This window comes from Tachyglossus aculeatus, chromosome X2, assembly GCF_015852505.1.
Source record: "Tachyglossus aculeatus isolate mTacAcu1 chromosome X2, mTacAcu1.pri, whole genome shotgun sequence".
Lineage (NCBI taxonomy): Eukaryota > Metazoa > Chordata > Mammalia > Monotremata > Tachyglossidae > Tachyglossus > Tachyglossus aculeatus.
In genome coordinates this window covers 11665051-11682938 of record NC_052100.1, presented here as the reverse complement: position 1 = coordinate 11682938, position 17888 = coordinate 11665051, and the positions used below count along the sequence as shown (strand labels likewise).

Here is a 17888-nt window from a genome sequence, read left to right as displayed (position 1 = left end):
GCCCAGCACCGAACTAAACACCTGGGAGAGTACAATCAGCACAACTAGCAGACGCGTTCCCTGCCCACAACTACTTTTATAGTCTAGAACCCTGGGTGGAACGACCACGTTCGCGGACCACAAAAGCGTGACAATAATACAACTACCACCTGGTTGGACAATAATACAACTACCACCTGTTGGTAGAGTACTTGGAAAGACTAGCTCTCTAAAGCTTGGTTTTGAAACCAAAGGCCCTGCTGAGAGCTCACCTCCTCCAGGAGGCCTTCCCAGACTGAGCCCCTTCGTCTCCCCCTCGTCCCCCCTCCATCCCCCCCATCTTACCTCCTTCCCTTCCCCACAGCACCTGTATATATGTATATGTGTTTGTACATATTTATTACCCTATTTATTTATTTATTTATTTTAGTTGTACATATCTATTCTATTTATTTTATTTTGTTAGTATGTTTGGTTTTGTTCTCTGTCTCCCCCTTTTAGACTGTGAGCCCACTGTTGGGTAGGGACTGTCTCTATATGTTGCCAATTTGTACTTCCCAAGCGCTTAGTACAGTGTTCCGCACATAGTAAGCGCTCAATAAATACGATTGATGATGATGAAACGAGTTCCATGCTTTGCTCCGGCAGTACTTAGCGCTAGGAGAAAAATAGTACCTCACTCTGCCCCTTTCGGGTGATTTTTTCCCTCCTCTTTGCTGTCCTTCCGAGAGGCCGGAGTTGGTGGAAGGAGGGAAACGCCTGCTAGGTTCTGCTGTTCTTGTGACAAAAATTCACCCCTCCTACTTATTATTTTTTTTATGGTATTTGTTAAAAGAGCTTACTATGTGCCAGGCACTGTACTAAGCGCTAGGGTAGATGCAAGCTTTTCAGGTTGGACACGGTCCATGGTCCAGATGAGAAGCAGCGTGGCTCAGTGGAAAGAGCCCGGGCTTTGGAGTCAGAGGTCATGGGTTCAAATGCCGGCTCTGCCCATCGTCAGCTGGGTGACTTTGGGCAAGTCACTTAACATCTCTGGGCCTCAGTTCTCATCTGTAGAATGAGGGATTAAGACTGTGAGCCCCCCCGTGGGGCAACCCGATCACCATGTAACCTCCCCAGCGCTTAGAACAGTGCTTTGCACAAAGCGCTTAATAAATGCCATCATTATTATATGGGGTTCACAGCCTTAATCCCCATTTTACAGATGAGGTAGCCGTAAACTCGTTACGGGCAGGGAACGTGTCCGCTAATTCTGTTGCGCTGTACTCTCCCAGGCCCTCAGTACAGTGCTCTGCACATCATCATCATCATCATCATCATCATCAATCGTATTTATTGAGCGCTTACTATGTGCAGAGCACTGTATTAAGCGCTTGGGGAGTACAAATTGGCAACATATAGAGACAGTCCCTACCCAACAGTGGGCTCACAGTCTAAAAGGGGGAGACAGAGAACAAAACCAAACTTACTAACAAAATAAAATAGAATAGATATGTACAAGTAAAATAAATAAATAAATAAATAGAGTAATAAATGTGTACAAACATATATACATATATACAGGTGCTGTGGGGAAGGGAAGGAGGTAAGATGGGGGGATGGAGAGGGGGACGAGGGGGAGAGGAAGGAAGGGGCTCAGTCTGGGAAGGCCTCCTGGAGGAGGTGAGCTCTCAGCAGGGCCTTGAAGGGAGGAAGAGAGCTAGCTTGGCGGGTGGGCAGAGAGAGGGCATTCCAGGCCCGGGGGATGACGTGGGCCGGGGGTCGATGGCGGGACAGGCGAGAACGAGGTACGGTGAGGTGCACATAGTAAGCGCTTAATGAATACCATTGATTGGTTAATTGATCGACTTGCCCATGGTCACATAGCAGAAGAGCGGCAGAGCTGGGATTAGAACCCAGGTCCTCTGCCCCCGAGGCCCGTGCTCCATCCACTAGGCCACGCTGCTTCTCTTATTTTCCCGTCCCAGAAGCCAGCGGCGTTGATGTCACCTTCGTCTCCTCACCGTCTTTCAACTGTCATATTCAATTTACTGCTAAAGGCCGTTGGTTCTTCATACACAATGTTTCCCACGGCCGTCCCTTCCTATCTGCCCAAGCTGCCCGAGCCCTCGTCCAAGGTTTTCCTGCCTCTCCCCTCGCCAATCTCCACTCCACATGGGCAGCATGATTTACCTTCTTGGAGCGTCGCTCAGCACACGTCTCCCCTCGCCTCAACAGCCTCCATTGGCTTCCCCTAGTCCTCTGCCTCCGGCAAAACTCCTCACGATGGGCTTCAAGGCTCTCCATCAACTCTTCCCAACTTACGTATCGGCTTGGAACCCTTTCTCCCCCGCCGTCATTGCGGGGAGGGAATGTGTCTGCCAACTCTGGTGCACTGGGCTCTCACTGTTGCATTGTAAGTGCTTGGGCATGTAGCACACAGTCCGCACTCAACGAATGCGATCGATTGATTGATGCCGCCAATGTCAGCCCGTCAGTCAGTCATATTTATTGAGCTCTTACTGTGTGCAGGGCGCCGTACTAAGCACTCGGGAGAGCACAATATAACAGACAGATTCCCTGCCCACAACGAGCCGGTGTGACATTCCCTCCTAAAATCTCCTCCCCTCCCACAAGCCGTCCCCAATTCATTTCCAATACTGCAAGTCGGATCAACTGAATGGCCGCCTCCATCATCATCATCATCAATCGTATTTATTGAGCTCTTACTATGTGCAGAGCACTGTACTAAGCGCTTGGGAAGTACAAATTGGCAACATATAGAGACAGTCCCTACCCAACAGTGGGCTCACAGTCTAAAAGGGGGGAAACCCTTTTAGACTGTCTAAACCCTTAGGAATGGATTTATGCCCTTTTCGGCACTTCTGTGTGTCTAATCAATTGTACAGTCAACTGTTTATTCTGATCATTCTATTTGTAATTTTTTTTAGGTCTGCCTCTTCAATTAGAACATGAACTTCTTGCAGGTAGGAAACGTGCTTTGTGCTGATGTTGCTTCTACTTAGACCGTGAGCGCCTTGCTACCCCATTAGCACATAGTAAGGGCTTAACGAATGCTATAATTATTATTATTATTACTACAATTATTGTGGTTGCACTTTCCCAAGTCCTTAGTACAGTGTGTTGCACCCAGTGGGTATGTTCCATTAAATATTGTTATTACTACTACTAATATTACTACCGCTACATATTTACATATTCTATTTATTTCATTCTATTAATTTGTTTTGTTTTGTTGTCTGTCTCCCCCTTCTAGACTGCGAGCCCGCTTTTGGGTAGGGACCGTCTCTAGATGTTGCCAACTTGTACTTCCCAAGCGCTTAGTACAGTGCTCTGCACACAGTAAGCGCTCAATAAATATGATTGAATGAATGAATGAGAAGCCCACAAATGAGAAGCAGCATGGCCTAATGGCAAGGGCCCGGGCTTGGGAGTCAGAGGTCATGGGTTCTAATTCCACCTCCGCCACTTGTCTGCTGTGTGACCTTGGGCAAGTCACTTCTCTGTGCCGCAGTTACCTCATCTGTAAAATGGGGATTGAGACTGTGAGCCCCACGTGGGACAACCTGATCACCTTGTATCTACCCCAGTGCTTAGAACAGTGCTTGGCACATAGTAAGCACTTAACAAATACCATTATTATTATTATTTTCTGGGGTACATACAAGCTAATCAAGTTGGACACAGTCCATGTTCCCCTTGGGGCTCACAGTCTTAATCCCCGTTTTACTCATGAGGTAACTGAGACACAGAGAAGTAAAGTGACTTGCCCAAGGCCTCGGGAACCTACCGGCTTTCCCCCTCTCCCAACGCACGGACCTCTCAGTTGAAAAGAAAAAGTAAGGGAGGAAATCGGCTGAGAGTGAGAGGGCAGAGGACGCAGAAGTTTTCGCGGGTTCTGGTTCTCTGGGAAAAAAACAAAGAATGAGAACTGTTCTAGAGGAGTCCCCTTCCATTCTTCTCCTCTGGTGGTTTCTGGGGGCCTGGAAACTCACACTTTATGAGGTTCAAGTTTCTTCAGTCTAGCCCCCTAACTACAAACCAACCCGTGCTTGGACGGGTAGAACTCAGTGAACATTGATGACCTGGGCATCAGATTGCTCGTTAGGGTCCAGATCCCAGATGTGCTGAGGTCAATTAATTCTTAATCAGTTGGCATTGCATAATGAGCAGATAAGAGCCCTCTCTCCCAAGTCCTCCTCTCCTACCACACCCCAGTCACAAGGACTCTTACTCACTCTTACTCAAGGGCATGTGTGAGTGAAAGCCCTCCATGGTGCCATTTTTAGACTGGGACTTTGGCTGTGCACTACCAGTTGTGGGGCCATAATTGGCACCGGAATCATCATAGAGGATCCACACACGAGCTCCGTCAGAAGGAGTGAGGAACGGGGGTGGTCAATCCGTCAATCGATGGTATTTATTGACAGCTTACTGTGTGCCGAGCACTGTAGCAAGCGCTCGGGAGAGCACAGTACAACAGTGTTGGCAGACACGTTCCCTGCCCACAACGAGCTTACAGTCAAGTCAAAGATCGGTGGGACTCCACCTCCCCCGGGCTCCAACCTGAAAACTCCAGCTTGATCGGGCTGAATGATAGTGGTTTTTTGTTTGCCTGTCTCCAATCGATGGAAGGGATTTCCAGGGAGAAGAGTAGCAGTAGTAGTATTCTTAAGTACTTACTGTATGAAGCCTTGGGAAAGAAGTACATGGATGAAGTAAAGGAATAGTCCCCGGCTCACGTCTTATTTTTCAGTGGTAATTCCCCTCAGCCTTTAGGCCCAAGGAGGAGCTAAATAAATACCGTTACTAAAGATGTCGATGGTAATGATGTATTTGCCAAGCACTGTTCGAAGCGCTGGGGTAGACACCAGATCCTCAGGTCGGACACAGCCTTACTGAAGGGAAGAGGATGGAAGTCAGCGGGGATTTAAGGAAAATTGGGGAGGGGGAAGTGGCACCAGCATATTCACTGAATGTGGATAGGAACGGGAGGAGGGAAACGGAGCTGTCCCGGAAAACCAGTGACATCTTTGTATTCTCTTGCCTCTTGTATGTCCTCTAGACTGTAAACTCCCTGTGGGCAGGGAGCTTGTCTACCAACTCTGTTATCTTCCAAGTGCTTATTGCAGTACTCTGCACACGGTAAGCACTCAATAAATACCATCGATTGACCCTTGGGAGGAGAATGGAAGCTTATGCATTATGATTATGATTCTTATCGTGGTATTTGTTAAGCGCTTCCAATGCGTCAAACACTGTTCTAAGCGCGTGCGTTAGTGTCAGAGGCAAAGAGCCGGGGGGGAAGAAAGAGAGAGAGAGGGAGAGGTTAATGATGAAAAGAAATGGCGGAGGCGAGTGTTGGGGTGAGGGTTACCTGTAGATGAGAGGGGATGGGCAGGTGGAGAGGAAAAGAGCAGCATCCTAGTTGGGCAGAAGAGAAGCGATTTACTGCATGACTAGCCGGAGGGGGAAGAGGCAAGGAAAGGAGTTCATTCCCGATGAGCTCCATTTTTTCTATGCAAAATCGACTGCTATGAAGCTGGTGGGAGGGGGTTAGTGCTTTAAAGAGGGAGTTGAAGATGCTGAAGAGTCGGGCAACGCTGTCCAGAGAGCCTCGGGGCCGAGGGGAGGCAGAAAGAATACATGGGCCCCGGTTTTATGTTTCCTTCACCCGGATTCCGCCTCCCAAAGGGAGGAGCAGAGGAAGTGAAGAGTTTCACCTGGCGGGGAAGGAGTAGGGTGAAAATGATCCCGTTTTAGGAAGGATGATGAGCCTCTTGGTATAAACACCGGGCGGTGTTTGTTCGGACTGTAACTACTTGATCGGCGATTGGCCGGTGAATGATTGAACTCACGGGTCTTTCGGAAGCTCGGACGGCGTGGGTGCGCGACTGAATGCCTTTTTATGTCTTGGCCCGTGCCTGTGTGTTTTTGATCACCAGTTTCTAGAGAGACAAAGACCGTGTCGGTTGGACAGTGGTATTCCTTGGGCACCTGCTGCGTGCAGAGGACTGTAACGGAGGCTTTGATACGTTTTGGAGGAACCCTCGGAGTTTACAGTGAAACGGGAGAGGAAGGACCGGCACAAATACAGAGAAGTAGATTTAAATTAAACATGGCAGAAACAGACGCTATAAAAAAGATACAAAAGATTGATCAGCCAATCAAATTTATTGAGCACTTACTGTGTGCTGAGCACTGTACTAAACACTTGGGAGAGTACAGTATAATGAGAAGCAGCTTGGCTTAGTGGCAAGAGCCCGGGCTTGGGAGTCAGAGGTCGTGGGTTCTAATCCTGGCTCTGCCATTTGTCAGCTGGGTGACTTCTCTGTGCCTCAGTTACCTCATCTGTAAAATGGGGATGAAGACTGTGAGCCCCACGTGGGACAACCTGATTACCTTGTATCCACCCCAGCGGTTAGAACAGTGCTTGGCACCTAGTAAGCGCTTAACAAATGCCAACATTATTATTATTATTTTTGAGTTGGTAGACACGTTATTTGCCCTTAGTGAGTTTACACTCTAGGTGGGGGATGCAGGCATTCATATGAATAAATAAATTATGGATATGATCAATAAATTACAGGTACAAACAACCAAATCCTATAAACATGTGTCTGGTATGAATTACTTGAAGGATTGGGGAGACTGGGGACAAATTGGGTTAATCGGAACAGCCTTCTTGAAAGACTTAAAAATAATAATAGTGGTAATTGGTTAAGCACTTACTAGGGGCCAAGCACTGTACTAAGTGCTGGGGTAGATACAAGATCATCAAGCCCAGCATGGGGCTTACAGTCTAAATAAGAGGGAGAACGGGTATTAAATCCCCATTTTGCAGATGAGAGAACTGAGGCACAGAGAAGTTAAGTGACTTGCCCAAGGTCACACAGCCGGCAAGTGGCAGAGGCAGGATTAGAACCCAGGTCCTCTGACTCCCAGGCTCTTTTCACTAAGCCACATTGCTGCTCCAGGAATGGTAATTAACAATAATAATAATAATAATAATAATTATGGTACTTGTTAAGAACTTACTATGTGCCACCCACTGTACTGAGTGCTGGGGTAGATACAAGACAATCAGGTCCCACACAGGGCTCACATTCTAAGTAGGAGGGAGAATAGGTATTGAATTCCTATTTTGCAGCTGAGGGAACCGAGGCACAGAGAATAATAATAATAATGATGATGATGATGGCATTTATTAAGCACTTACTACGTGCAAAGCACTGTTCTAAGTGCTGGGGAGGGTACAAGGTGATCAGGTTGGCCCACGGGGGGCTCACAGTCTTAATCCTCATTTGACAGATGAGGGAACTGAGGCACAGAGAAGTGACGTGACTTGCCCAAGGTCACACAGCGGACAAGTGGCAGAGTGGGATTAGAGCCCAGGCCTGTGCTCTTTCCACTAGGCCACGCTGCTTCCTGTGAAGGTGTTGAAGCTTTACTTTAACTCACCCAACCCAGGCAGGTACTTAGCACCTTCTATGCCCTTTGATGACGATGATAATGAAAAATATAGGTAGATCTGGAGAATTGACCATCCTGAAGGGAAGACTGTGGCAGTCTAATATCATCCCATCAGCAGCAGCGCTTAGAACAGTGCTTTGCACATAGTAAGCGCTTAATAAATGCCATCATTATTATTATCCCATCCCCTTCCTTACAGCTGGGGGGAAAGGGGACAAGACTATAAGGGGAAACAGCCGCCCCGTAAGTGGTTCTACATCCCACCAGATAGATAATGACATCATCATCATCATCATCAATCGTATTTATTGAGCGCTTACTGTGTGCAGAGCACTGTACTAAGCGCTTGGGAAGTACAAGTTGGCAACATATAGAGACAGTCCCTACCCAACAGTGGGCTCACAGTCTAAAAGGGGGAGACAGAGAACAAAACCAAACATACTAACAAAATAAAATAAATAGAATAGATATGTACAAGGAAAATAAATAAATAGAGTAATAAATATGTACAAACATATATACATATATATGACATCAGGACCCAACAGTAATTCTGAGTTGGGTCGCAAATAATCAATCAATCAGTTGCATTTATTGAGTTGCTTACTCTGTGCAGAGCACCGTACTAAGTTCTTGGGAGAGTACAAGATCAATCAATAGCAAATCAGTATCAACCAGCGGTATCTATGGAGCGCTTACCGTATGCGAAGCACTAGGGCGTACAACGGAGTTGGCAGATATGCTCCCTGCTGTCAAGGAGCTTACAGTCTAGTGGGGGAGACAGACAGGAAAATCAGTTGCAGAGAGTGGAAACTAACATCATGCCGCAGTTGGGAATAATGCCATGAGGTGATAGTGAGGTTTTGATGTGACGATCACCTTAGACCCCGGTGAAGCAACGTTACTTCACCGTATATCGCTTCACGGCAAGTTGCAGCCTAGTAATTTGCTGACCTTTGCTTTGGAGTTGGTGCCCTGGGGTGGATCCGGTAATGGGGACCGCTGGCACAATCCCAGCAGAGTATCCCCGAAGAAGCCCGCTCCTTGGTTCTCACCAAAATGTGGTCTAAGGGTCTCATCAATCCGGATCTCGGGGACCTCGATTTAGCTGGGAGTGGGGGGAACCTGAAGCTGGAAAGCAGGGCCGGGTCATAGGGGTGGCAGAAGAGATCCTGAGGCTCTCCAGACTCGCCCTTGGATTTGCTCCCCATATTCACCCCTCCCTCAACACACAGCACTTATGTACATCTCTGTAATGTAGTTCTTTATATTAATGTCTGTCCCCCCTCTAGACTGTAAGCTCGTTGTGGGCAGGGAAAATGTCTACCAACTGTTAAATTATACTCTCCCAAGCGCTTCACACGATGCTCTGCACACCATAAGCACTCAATAAATACGACTGATTGATTGATTGATTGATTGAAATAAGAGGTGGGGGGAGCTGGGTGGAATCAATCAATCGATAAATCAACTGTTTTGATTGAGGGCCTATTGTGTGTAGAGTACTGAACTGCTTGAGAGACCGTTGGTAGACATGTTCCCTGCCCACAGGGAGCTTTCAGTTTAGAAGAGGAGATGGACGTTAATAGAAATTACGGATATGTACATAAGCGCTGTGGGGCCGAGGGTGGGATGAATAGTAAGTGCTAGAAGGAGACAGATCCAAGTGCCTAGGTGCGCCAAAGGCAGAGGGAGCAGGGGAAATGAGGACCCAATCGGGGAAGGCCTCTCGGAGGAGACGTGATTTTAATAAAGGCTTCGAAGGTGGGGAGAGGGATGGTCTGTCGGATACGAAGTGGGAGGGAGTTCCAGATCAGAGGGAGGACGTGGGCGAGGGGTTGGCGGCGAGACAGGCGAGGTGATGGAGTGCTTTAAGGCCGGCGAGAAGAGATTTCTGTTGGATGCGGAGGAGGATGGGCAACCGCTGGAGGCTCTTGAGGGGTGGGATGGGTGGGGAAGGGCTAAGACATACGACCCCCCACCCGGTCTGCCCTCGTCCATCCTCCTGATGAGACCTGCAGGCAGCGGGGTGGAAATGGACAGCCCGGCCAAGACCGGCACCTCAGAGCTTGAACCAGTGGGGGCTTGGCCGGAGCCGAGTCCCCGAGTGATAGGGAAGCCCACGGAAGCCCACGGGGCTGGGTCACGAAGGGAAACATTCCCGCTAAGTGGGGGAAAGGTCGTGGCAGAGCGGAACCGCCATAGACTTTGGCCTTTGCCCACTGTGGGCTGGAAAGCACAAAACATCTAGATAATGGCTCCCCCGCCCCCCCGTCCCCCATCTGGGCGGGAGCCCAGGTATGCCAACTGGTCCCCACCCCTGCCACTCACCCCAGTTTTTCCCATCCCTACCAATCAGCTCAAAGGGGAGGGAGTCGGGGTCCCCTATGGTATTTCAGCCCCCGCTGGCATCGAAGCGGTGCCACAAAGTGGAGCGGGTTGAGGGTGAGGAGTGAGAGGTAACAGGAGGAACACTGGCCCAAGCCTCGAGGAAAAGATACAGCTCCGATTCGGCGTCTCCAACCCCACGGACGGGATACAGCAGCTGGAAAAGTGAGCGTGATAAGGGCCGGGGGCCTGGGGGGGCTTCTTTAAGTGAGTCCGGGCTGAGATGCCGGACGTCCCCAGAGAGAACGGGTCATGCCCCGTATTGGGGAGATGTACTCGGTGAGCGTGGAAGGGATGTAACTGGGGAGCTTAACAGTCTTGGGGAGGGTTGGGATGTTTGTTGAAAGGAATCGCATCTTCCCATCATGGTTCTCCTCCCTCCCCAGTTCCCCGGTCACCTTGTTCTCCGATTCCCTGCTCCCAGGAATCTCCTGAAAGGGGTTCAAGCTAGTTTGGGAAGCTCTGAACCCCTTGTACCCTCCAAGGTGTCTGGGCGTGGTGAGACGATGGTGAGCCTTAGGGTAGCCTCATCCTTCTGGAGAACATCAATGGCTCGGCAGGAGAGGTCTGCCCCAGGGACTGGGCAGCTTCGAATGAGTTAGGGAAGAGACAGTTGAACGGGGAAGGGGCCGAAATCCCACGTTGGCGACGGAGAGGGAGGGAGGAAGCGCTGGTGCAGGTGGAGAGGGTGCCAGTGTCCCCAAGGGATGAGGCCGGCATAGCTCAGGGACCCTCATTCCCTGTCACTCTCCCAGATGGCATCCACCTGCCCCGCAGGCCCTGCCACGAGTCTGGAACTCCTGGACCTTCTCTTCGACCGGCACGATGGAATTCTGCGCCATGTCGACCTAGAGGGCTCTGACTGGACCCATCTCGAAGACAGTGTGAGTTTCCTCCTCACGCCACCCGCTCGCTCCCCTCCCTGCCTGACCTCGAGAGAGACTTGGGTCAGAGTCCCAGGGCCCCCGGGGATTCCTGGGTGTCTGAGACCTACTCCCTGGACCCCGAAACGATCAGTAGCCCCCTCCACGGCTCTGGGGAGCGAGAGATATCTTCCCCTTCGGCTCAGTTTCCTAGCCCTCCATCCTGGCCCGGGAATCAGGGGCCAAGTGTGCCCTACCCTTTCCAAGGCCTCTCTCTTTATCTCTCCCTTTTTTTTCCTCCTCCCTCCCCTTACAGCTCCTTCCAGGTCCAGAATCCAATGACTTCTTCAGCTCCATCCTGGGCTCAGGTGACTCAATGCCCGGCTCTCCTCTTTGGTCCCCGGCCGCTAGCGACAGCGGTATCTCTGAGGACCCGCCCTCTGACCAGCAAGACAGCCCCCAGCACTACATACTCATGGCCAGTCCTGGCAGCTACCAGGAGGGAGGGCCCAGCAAACCCCTTTTCCCATCCTATTGCCACAGTCCCCCCACCACTACTGGGCCCCAAGGGCCCAGAGCTGAGGTACTGGAAACATCTGTGTCAATCGACCTGGGTAAGTACCAGGGATGAAACTTAGGGGGAAAGGGTTGTCCTTCCATAGGAGCATCCTGGGGAAGGGTCCCAAGGTCCCGGAAGTCTTGGGTGGGTGGGTTAGGGAAGAGAGGGTTAGAGAAGCAGCATGGCGTAGTGGACAGAACACGGGTCTCGGAGTCAGAAGTTCACGGGTTGCGATCCCGGCTCTGCCGCTTGTCTGCTGCGTGACCTTGGGCAAATCGCTTCTCTGTGCCTCAGTTACCTCCTCTGGAAAATGGGGATCGAGACTGTGAGCCCCACGTGGGACAGGGACCGTGTCCAACCCGATTTGCTTGTATCCACCCCAGCACCTAGAACAGTGCCCGGCACATAGTAAGTGCTTAACAAGTCAGCGCTTAGTACAGTGCCTGGCACATAGTAAGCGCTTAACAAATGCCATAATTACTATTATTAGGGGGGAGGTGGGCGTTGAAAATCCTAGAAGTTCCACCAGCGCCCAGCATTGTTGCCTCCTCTTCCAACCCATCCATCAAGTGATCAGTCAACAGTATTTATTAAGGGCTTTCTTGGGGGAGGACATGGGGAAGGACAACACGAGTGAGGCGGTAGATTCGATCCGTGCCCGCAAGGAACTCACGCTCTAGCCGGGAAGACAGACACGAGAGGTAGGGGAAGCGAGTCTGAGGATACAGACGGAAATGCCAGGGGTTCCTGGTGGGTGCCAAGGCAATTTGTTTCCGGGGGCGAGAGCAAAAAACCGACTCGTACCAGAAGGCGGGGCGGGGGCCAAGGTGCCTGGCTGTTCTGATAAGAAGAGGGAGGCGGGGGGCGAAGTAGGGCATTTCAAACCGCAGCGGCGGCAAGACTCGGGCTCACCCCGCGGCCTGGTCGGACCGGAGGGGTCCCCACTGTCGTCCCCCGCCCCAGTCATGCAGGCTGGCTTTTCCCCCGTTCCCACTCCTGAGCTGCACTTGCAGTTCCGACTCCAAATACAATCTGGGGCGGGAGTTGGCACCACATCGAGGCTAAATCTGCTCCTTGGCACGCACACCGGCGACGGCCAGCCCCTGTGGACTCTCTGATCCGGGTGGCTCGGCTTGATCCCGAACGTGGGAAAAAAAGCATCCTCGTCGTAATGATTCGGCGTGGCTCAGTGGAAAGAGCACGGGTCGTGGGTTCAAATCCTGCCTCTGCCAGTCGTCAGCTTCTCTGGGCCTCAGTTACCTCATCTATAAAATGGGGATGAAGACCGTTAGCCCCAAGTGGGACAACCTGATTACCTTGTATCCTCCCCAGCGCTTAGAACAGTGCTTGGTACATAGTAAGCGCTTAACAAATGCCATCATTATTAGTGATTCAAGGCATGATGGGCACACTGGCATTCAATTCCCAGGGCCCGTTCTGGCTTCCTTTACACCTCTGCTTGCTCCACTCCCAAGTCCAGGGAGACGAGGGCGATTACACCGGGTAACGGAGAATCGGGCAGACCCTAAAGGGATCCGGAAATCAAGGAGGTCCGAGGGAGAAGAGAAGATCGAGGGGCTGGAAGGAGAAATTGAGGCATTCCGGGAGGAGCAGTTGGAATGTCTGAATTTCAGAGTCCCGGAACAGCAGGTCTAGGGGGTTGCGGCGCCCAAACGGCAGGGTAGCTGTGTGACTTTGGGCGAGTCACTTCACTTCTCTGTGCCTCAGTTACCTCATCTGTAAAATGGGGATTAAGACTGTGAGCCCCCCATGGGACAACCTGATCACCTTGTAACCTCCCCAGCGCTTAGAACAGTGCTTTGCACATATAGTAAGCACTTAATTAATGCTATTATTATTATTATTATTATTATTATTATTATTATTATTATCCGGAGCCTCCAGAAGGTGGCAGTAGGCCCCCAGTTTGGCCAGTACTGCACCAGTTCTGGCTGGGCAACCAACAGGTTGGATCATAGGGAAGCAGTGTGGCTCAGTGGAAAGACTTTGGAGTCAGAGGTCATCAGTTCAAATCCCGGCTCTGCCACTTGTCAGCTGTGTGACCTTGGGCAAGTCACTTCGCTTCTCTGTGCCTCAGTTATTACCTCATCTGGAAAATGGGGATTAAAACCGTGAGCCCCATGTGGGACAACCTGATCACCTTGGAAACTCCCCAGCGCTTAGAACAGTGCTTTGCACATAGGAAGCGCTTAATAAATGCCATTATTATTATTATTATTATCATGAGCCAACCGAGCCAGGTGGCTCAGACCCTTCCCGGTCACGCAGGCGCAGTGATAAACCGACTTTGAGCGTGCTCCGTAGCTGGGCCAACGTAGAGATGCCAATTCCCAGCAGGTCCTCCTGATGGTTGGGACTGGTGAATAGCTGGCCAGTTGGTCTCCAGCCTACAATCGAAGCAGAGCACGGGCCTAGGAGTCGGAAGGTCATGGGTTCTAATCCCGGCTCTGCCACTTGTCCGCCGTGTGACCTTGGGCAAGTCACTCCGCTTCTCCGGGCCTCGGTTACCTCATCTGCAAAATGGGGATGAAGACCGTGAGCCCCACGTGGGGCAACCTGCTCACCTTGTAGCTACCCCGGCGCTTAGAACAGTGCTTGGCACATAGTAAGCGCTTAACAAACACCAACATTTAGAGAAGCAGCATGGCTCAGTGGAAAGAGCCCGGGCTTTGGAGTCAGAGGTCATGGGTTCAAATCCCGACTCCGCCACTTGTCAGCTTTGTGACTTTGGGCAAGTCACTTCTCTGGGCCGCAGTTACCTCATCTGGAAAATGGGGATTAAGACTGTGAGCCCCACATGGGACAACCTCATCTCCTTGTGTCCCCCCCAGTGCTTAGAACAGTGCTTTGCACATCGTAAGCGCTTAACAAATACCAACATTATTATTATTATTATTAATAATAATAATAAATGCCATCATTATTATTGTTATTCTCCGGGCCTCAGTTCCCTCGTCGGTAAAATGGGGATGAAGACCGTGGGACAACCTGGCTACCTTGTATCTACCCCAGTGCTTGGCACGTAGTAAGCGCTTAACAAATACCATCGATATTATTACGATCCATGGCCCGCTACCCCTACGACCTGGCTTGTGGCTAGGGGACTCCGAGGGTCGAAACGGGGCACTCTTCAGCCTGCGGTTTGGGTTTCTAATCTGGCATCACCCGGTCCCCTCCAGAATGGCGATTTCTGAAGCGCTTCACGGAGACCGCTGTTATCCTTCATCATTATGGGCGAGGGGTTCTAGTCCTGGGGAAGGGAGCCTTTGGGATCCCAGGCAATGACTCTGAGACTGTATCCTCCAGCAGAAATGTGGACCCCGGGTGTCTTCCAGGACAGTCAGGAGCTGTCTCGCTCACCCCCCTCCTGTACCCTCACAGTCAAGGACCTGTTGCTCTCCACCAGCAGTGACATGGTGAGATCCTGCCCCTGCCCCAGGCCTCCCTTCAAAGCCCCACTGAGAACTGCGTGGCTCAGTGGAAAGAGCCCGGGCTTTGGAGTCAGAGGTCATGGGTTCAAATACCAGCTCCGCCACTTGTCAGCTGTGTGACTTTGGGCAAGTCACTTCACTTCTCTGGGCCTCAGTTCCCTCATCCGTAAAATGAGGATTAAGACTGTGAGCCCTCTGTGGGACAACCTGATCACCTTGTAACCTCCCCAGCGCTTAGAACAGTGCTTTGCACATAGTAAGCGCTTAATAAATGCCATTAAAAAAAAACTCACCTCCTCCAGGAGGCCTTCCCAAACTGAGCCCCATTTTTCCTCTCCTCTTCCCCATTGCCCCCCTGCCCTACCTCCTTCCCCTCCCCAGAGCACTTGCGTATATTTGTACAGATTTAGTACTCTATTTTACTTGTACATATTTACTACCCTATTTATTGTATTAATGATGTGCATATAGCTATAATTCTATTTATTCGGACGGTTTTGACACCTGGCTACATGTTTTGTTTGGTTGTCTGCCTCCCCCTTCTAGACTGTGAGCCCGTTAACAATAGTAACAAGAACGTTGGTATTTGTTAAGCGCTTACTATGTGCCAAGCACGGTTCTAAGCGCTGGGGAGGATACAAGGTAATCAAGGTTGTCCCCTGTGGGGCTCGCAGTCTTAACCCTCATTTTACCGATGAGGTAACTGAGGCACGGAGAAGTGAAGTGACTTGCCCGAAGCCACACAGCTGACAAGTGGTGGAGACGGGATTAGAACCCGTGACCCCTGACTCCCAAGCCCGGGCTCTTTCCACTGAGCCACGGTGTTGGGTAGGGACCGTCTCTATATGTTGCAATCTTGTACTTTCCAGGCGCTTAGTACAGTGCTATGCACACAGTAAGCGCTCAATAAATACGATTGAATGAATGAATGAATATGCTCATCCAGCGGCTCTGCCCCGTTCTTCCCTTTGGAGCTGCAGCCTCCTCCTTCTGCATCTCCAATCTCTGCTCTCCCCCCACCCCACCTCCCCAAAAAACCCGGTTCTTTGGTTCCCACCACCATGTCAGTCCGTCTCTTGAATTGTCCGAACAGCCACCATGCCAAACAAACGGGAAGCCTTCCCTTTAACCCCACAGTCCCACCCTATTCCATTTTTTTTCCCCTGTGGGCTCCCCTTACCCTCCTCAGGAGCATGTTGAGAAAGAGTCTGGGGGGAGAAGTGATATTTAGCTCCAGTATTTTCCCTTATCCCGAATCCTTGGACTCCCAGCCCCTCCCCAGGAACCTGAGGGGTCTTTGTTCTTATAGCAGCAACAGCAGCAGCAGCAGCAGCAGGTACCACCCTACCTGCTAAGACCAGGCTCCGGGCACTGCCAGGAACTGGTGCTGACCGAGGATGAGAAAAAGCTACTGGCAAAGGAGGGTGTCACCCTGCCCACTCAGCTGCCCCTCACTAAGGTAACCTTCCAAACTTCTGAGTCCCATCGCTCCTTTGGAGGGCATCGCAAACCCCTGCGTGGTGGTTGCCTGGAGGCAATTTGTAAATTACACGGGGATTTCTGTGTAAGGACGAATGCACTGGGCATACACAGAAGCAGCCTCGCCCCCAAGCTTGCTGGACATCATAGCTTCCTCGCCCTGGCTAAGGAGGTCCAAGTGGGGGAAGGTACGGGCTTTTTTTCTACAGCCTGGTCAGAATCAGCCGGGCTTTATCCTTCAGGAACCCAAGGCGTGAGAAGCATCCATTCTCACCGACTTCCTCACTCCCCCCATGGGGAATTTGGGGAGTTCCTTTCTAAGCGGTCAGGAGGTCACCTCTCGGAGCCTCGCCTCCCCTCCACCCCCTTCATTCCCTTGATCCTTCCCCTTTCCGTCTGGCAGTTTGAAGAGCGGGTGTTGAAGAAAATCCGCCGGAAAATCCGGAACAAACAATCAGCCCAAGAGAGCCGGAAGAAGAAGAAGGAATACATCGATGGGCTGGAGACTCGGTACCGCCTTTACCCCCTTCCACATTCTTCCCCTGACCCCCAAAGAAGGGACAGGTGCATTGTCGGCTTTCCCCTTCGCCTGCCGCTGGGCCTTGAATTCTCTCAAGGCTTCTTGCAGAAGACGGGGCCGAGGCCTCCCGGATGCCATCGATCAGTCAGCGTCCTGAACTTTGGGGCACCCGTCCTCTACGGAGTGGGAAAGCGTTTTAGGGAAGAAGAGGCCCCACCGGTCCCCACGGAGAGCCCTTTATTGGGATCGGAGTTTCACCCCTCCGCCTCAGTCCTTCCTCTCTTTCCTCTGCAGGATGTCAGCCTGCACAGCCCAGAACCAGGAGCTGCAGAGGAAAGTTCTACACCTGGAGAAACAGAATCTGTAAGTTGGAGTCTACCAGTGTATAGGGAGTGGGAGATCAGAGGAGCCCAACCCAGCTCCAGGGCCACTGAGGAAGGGGAGCACACCAGTTTTCCCCGGGGCTTCTTTATTCGTCCTCCCAGATCCCTCCTGGAGCAGCTGCGGAAACTCCAAGCCCTCGTGGTGCAGTCCACCAGCAAAGCAGCTCAGACAGGCACCTGTGTGGCGGTATGTTTCCGTTTCCCCATCAGGCCCCCCGCCTCCACACACACTCTCACACTCTCCTCACCTCCTGGTTCTCCTGCTGCTCTGAGGATGTGTCAGAAAAACGTCTCCCCTGTCGGAGATCTCTCTGTAGGCTTGAGAGAACGTAGCTGCGGGAACAGTAGTGAGGCTCTGGTTTTGGATCCTATCCCCACCCCACGACAGCAGGTATCAGTGTCGCCGCCACTGAACTAGTCCCCTTCTGTGTGCACCGCCCTATACTGGCTACCCACCGGTAACAGTACGCTGACCTGAGCACATGTGTGGGAAGCCGTGTGGCCTAGTGGAAGGAGAACGGGCCCGGGAGCCAGAGGACCTGGGTTCTCATCCCAGCTCCGCCAGCTGACTGCTGCGTGACCTAGGGCAAGTCACTTCACTTCTCTGTGCCTCGGGTTCCTCAACTGTAAAATGGGGATTCGATGCCTGTTGCCCCTTCTATTTAGACGGTAAGCCCCATGTGGGCCAGGGACCGTGACCAACCTAATTAACTTGTACCTACCCCAGCGCTTAGAACGGTGCTTGACACATAGGAGGTGCTTAAATGACAATAATAATAATAGTGATATCGA

General features: G+C 51.3%; 1 protein-coding gene across 6 annotated transcripts in view; it reads left to right on the top strand.

Annotated features, from left to right (window-relative positions):
* The window catches only part of CREB3L3 (cAMP responsive element binding protein 3 like 3), a 39382-nt gene that overhangs the window by 18459 nt on the left and 3035 nt on the right, over positions 1-17888 (top strand). The window contains exons 3-10 of one of the 6 annotated variants that reach the window (XM_038771516.1): positions 2910-2945; positions 10596-10724; positions 11020-11071; positions 14593-14699; positions 16024-16173; positions 16597-16703; positions 17008-17076; positions 17199-17283. In XM_038771516.1, the coding sequence (XP_038627444.1) occupies positions 2931-2945; positions 10596-10724; positions 11020-11071; positions 14593-14699; positions 16024-16173; positions 16597-16703; positions 17008-17076; positions 17199-17283 (714 nt within the window). In that variant the 5' untranslated portion in view covers positions 2910-2930. Of the gene's footprint in view, positions 1-2909; positions 2946-9485; positions 10006-10595; positions 10725-11019; positions 11318-14589; positions 14700-16023; positions 16174-16596; positions 16704-17007; positions 17077-17198; positions 17284-17888 lie in introns of those variants that run through there. The other 5 variants (XM_038771515.1, XM_038771512.1, XM_038771511.1 and 2 more) reach the window with 5 other exon arrangements.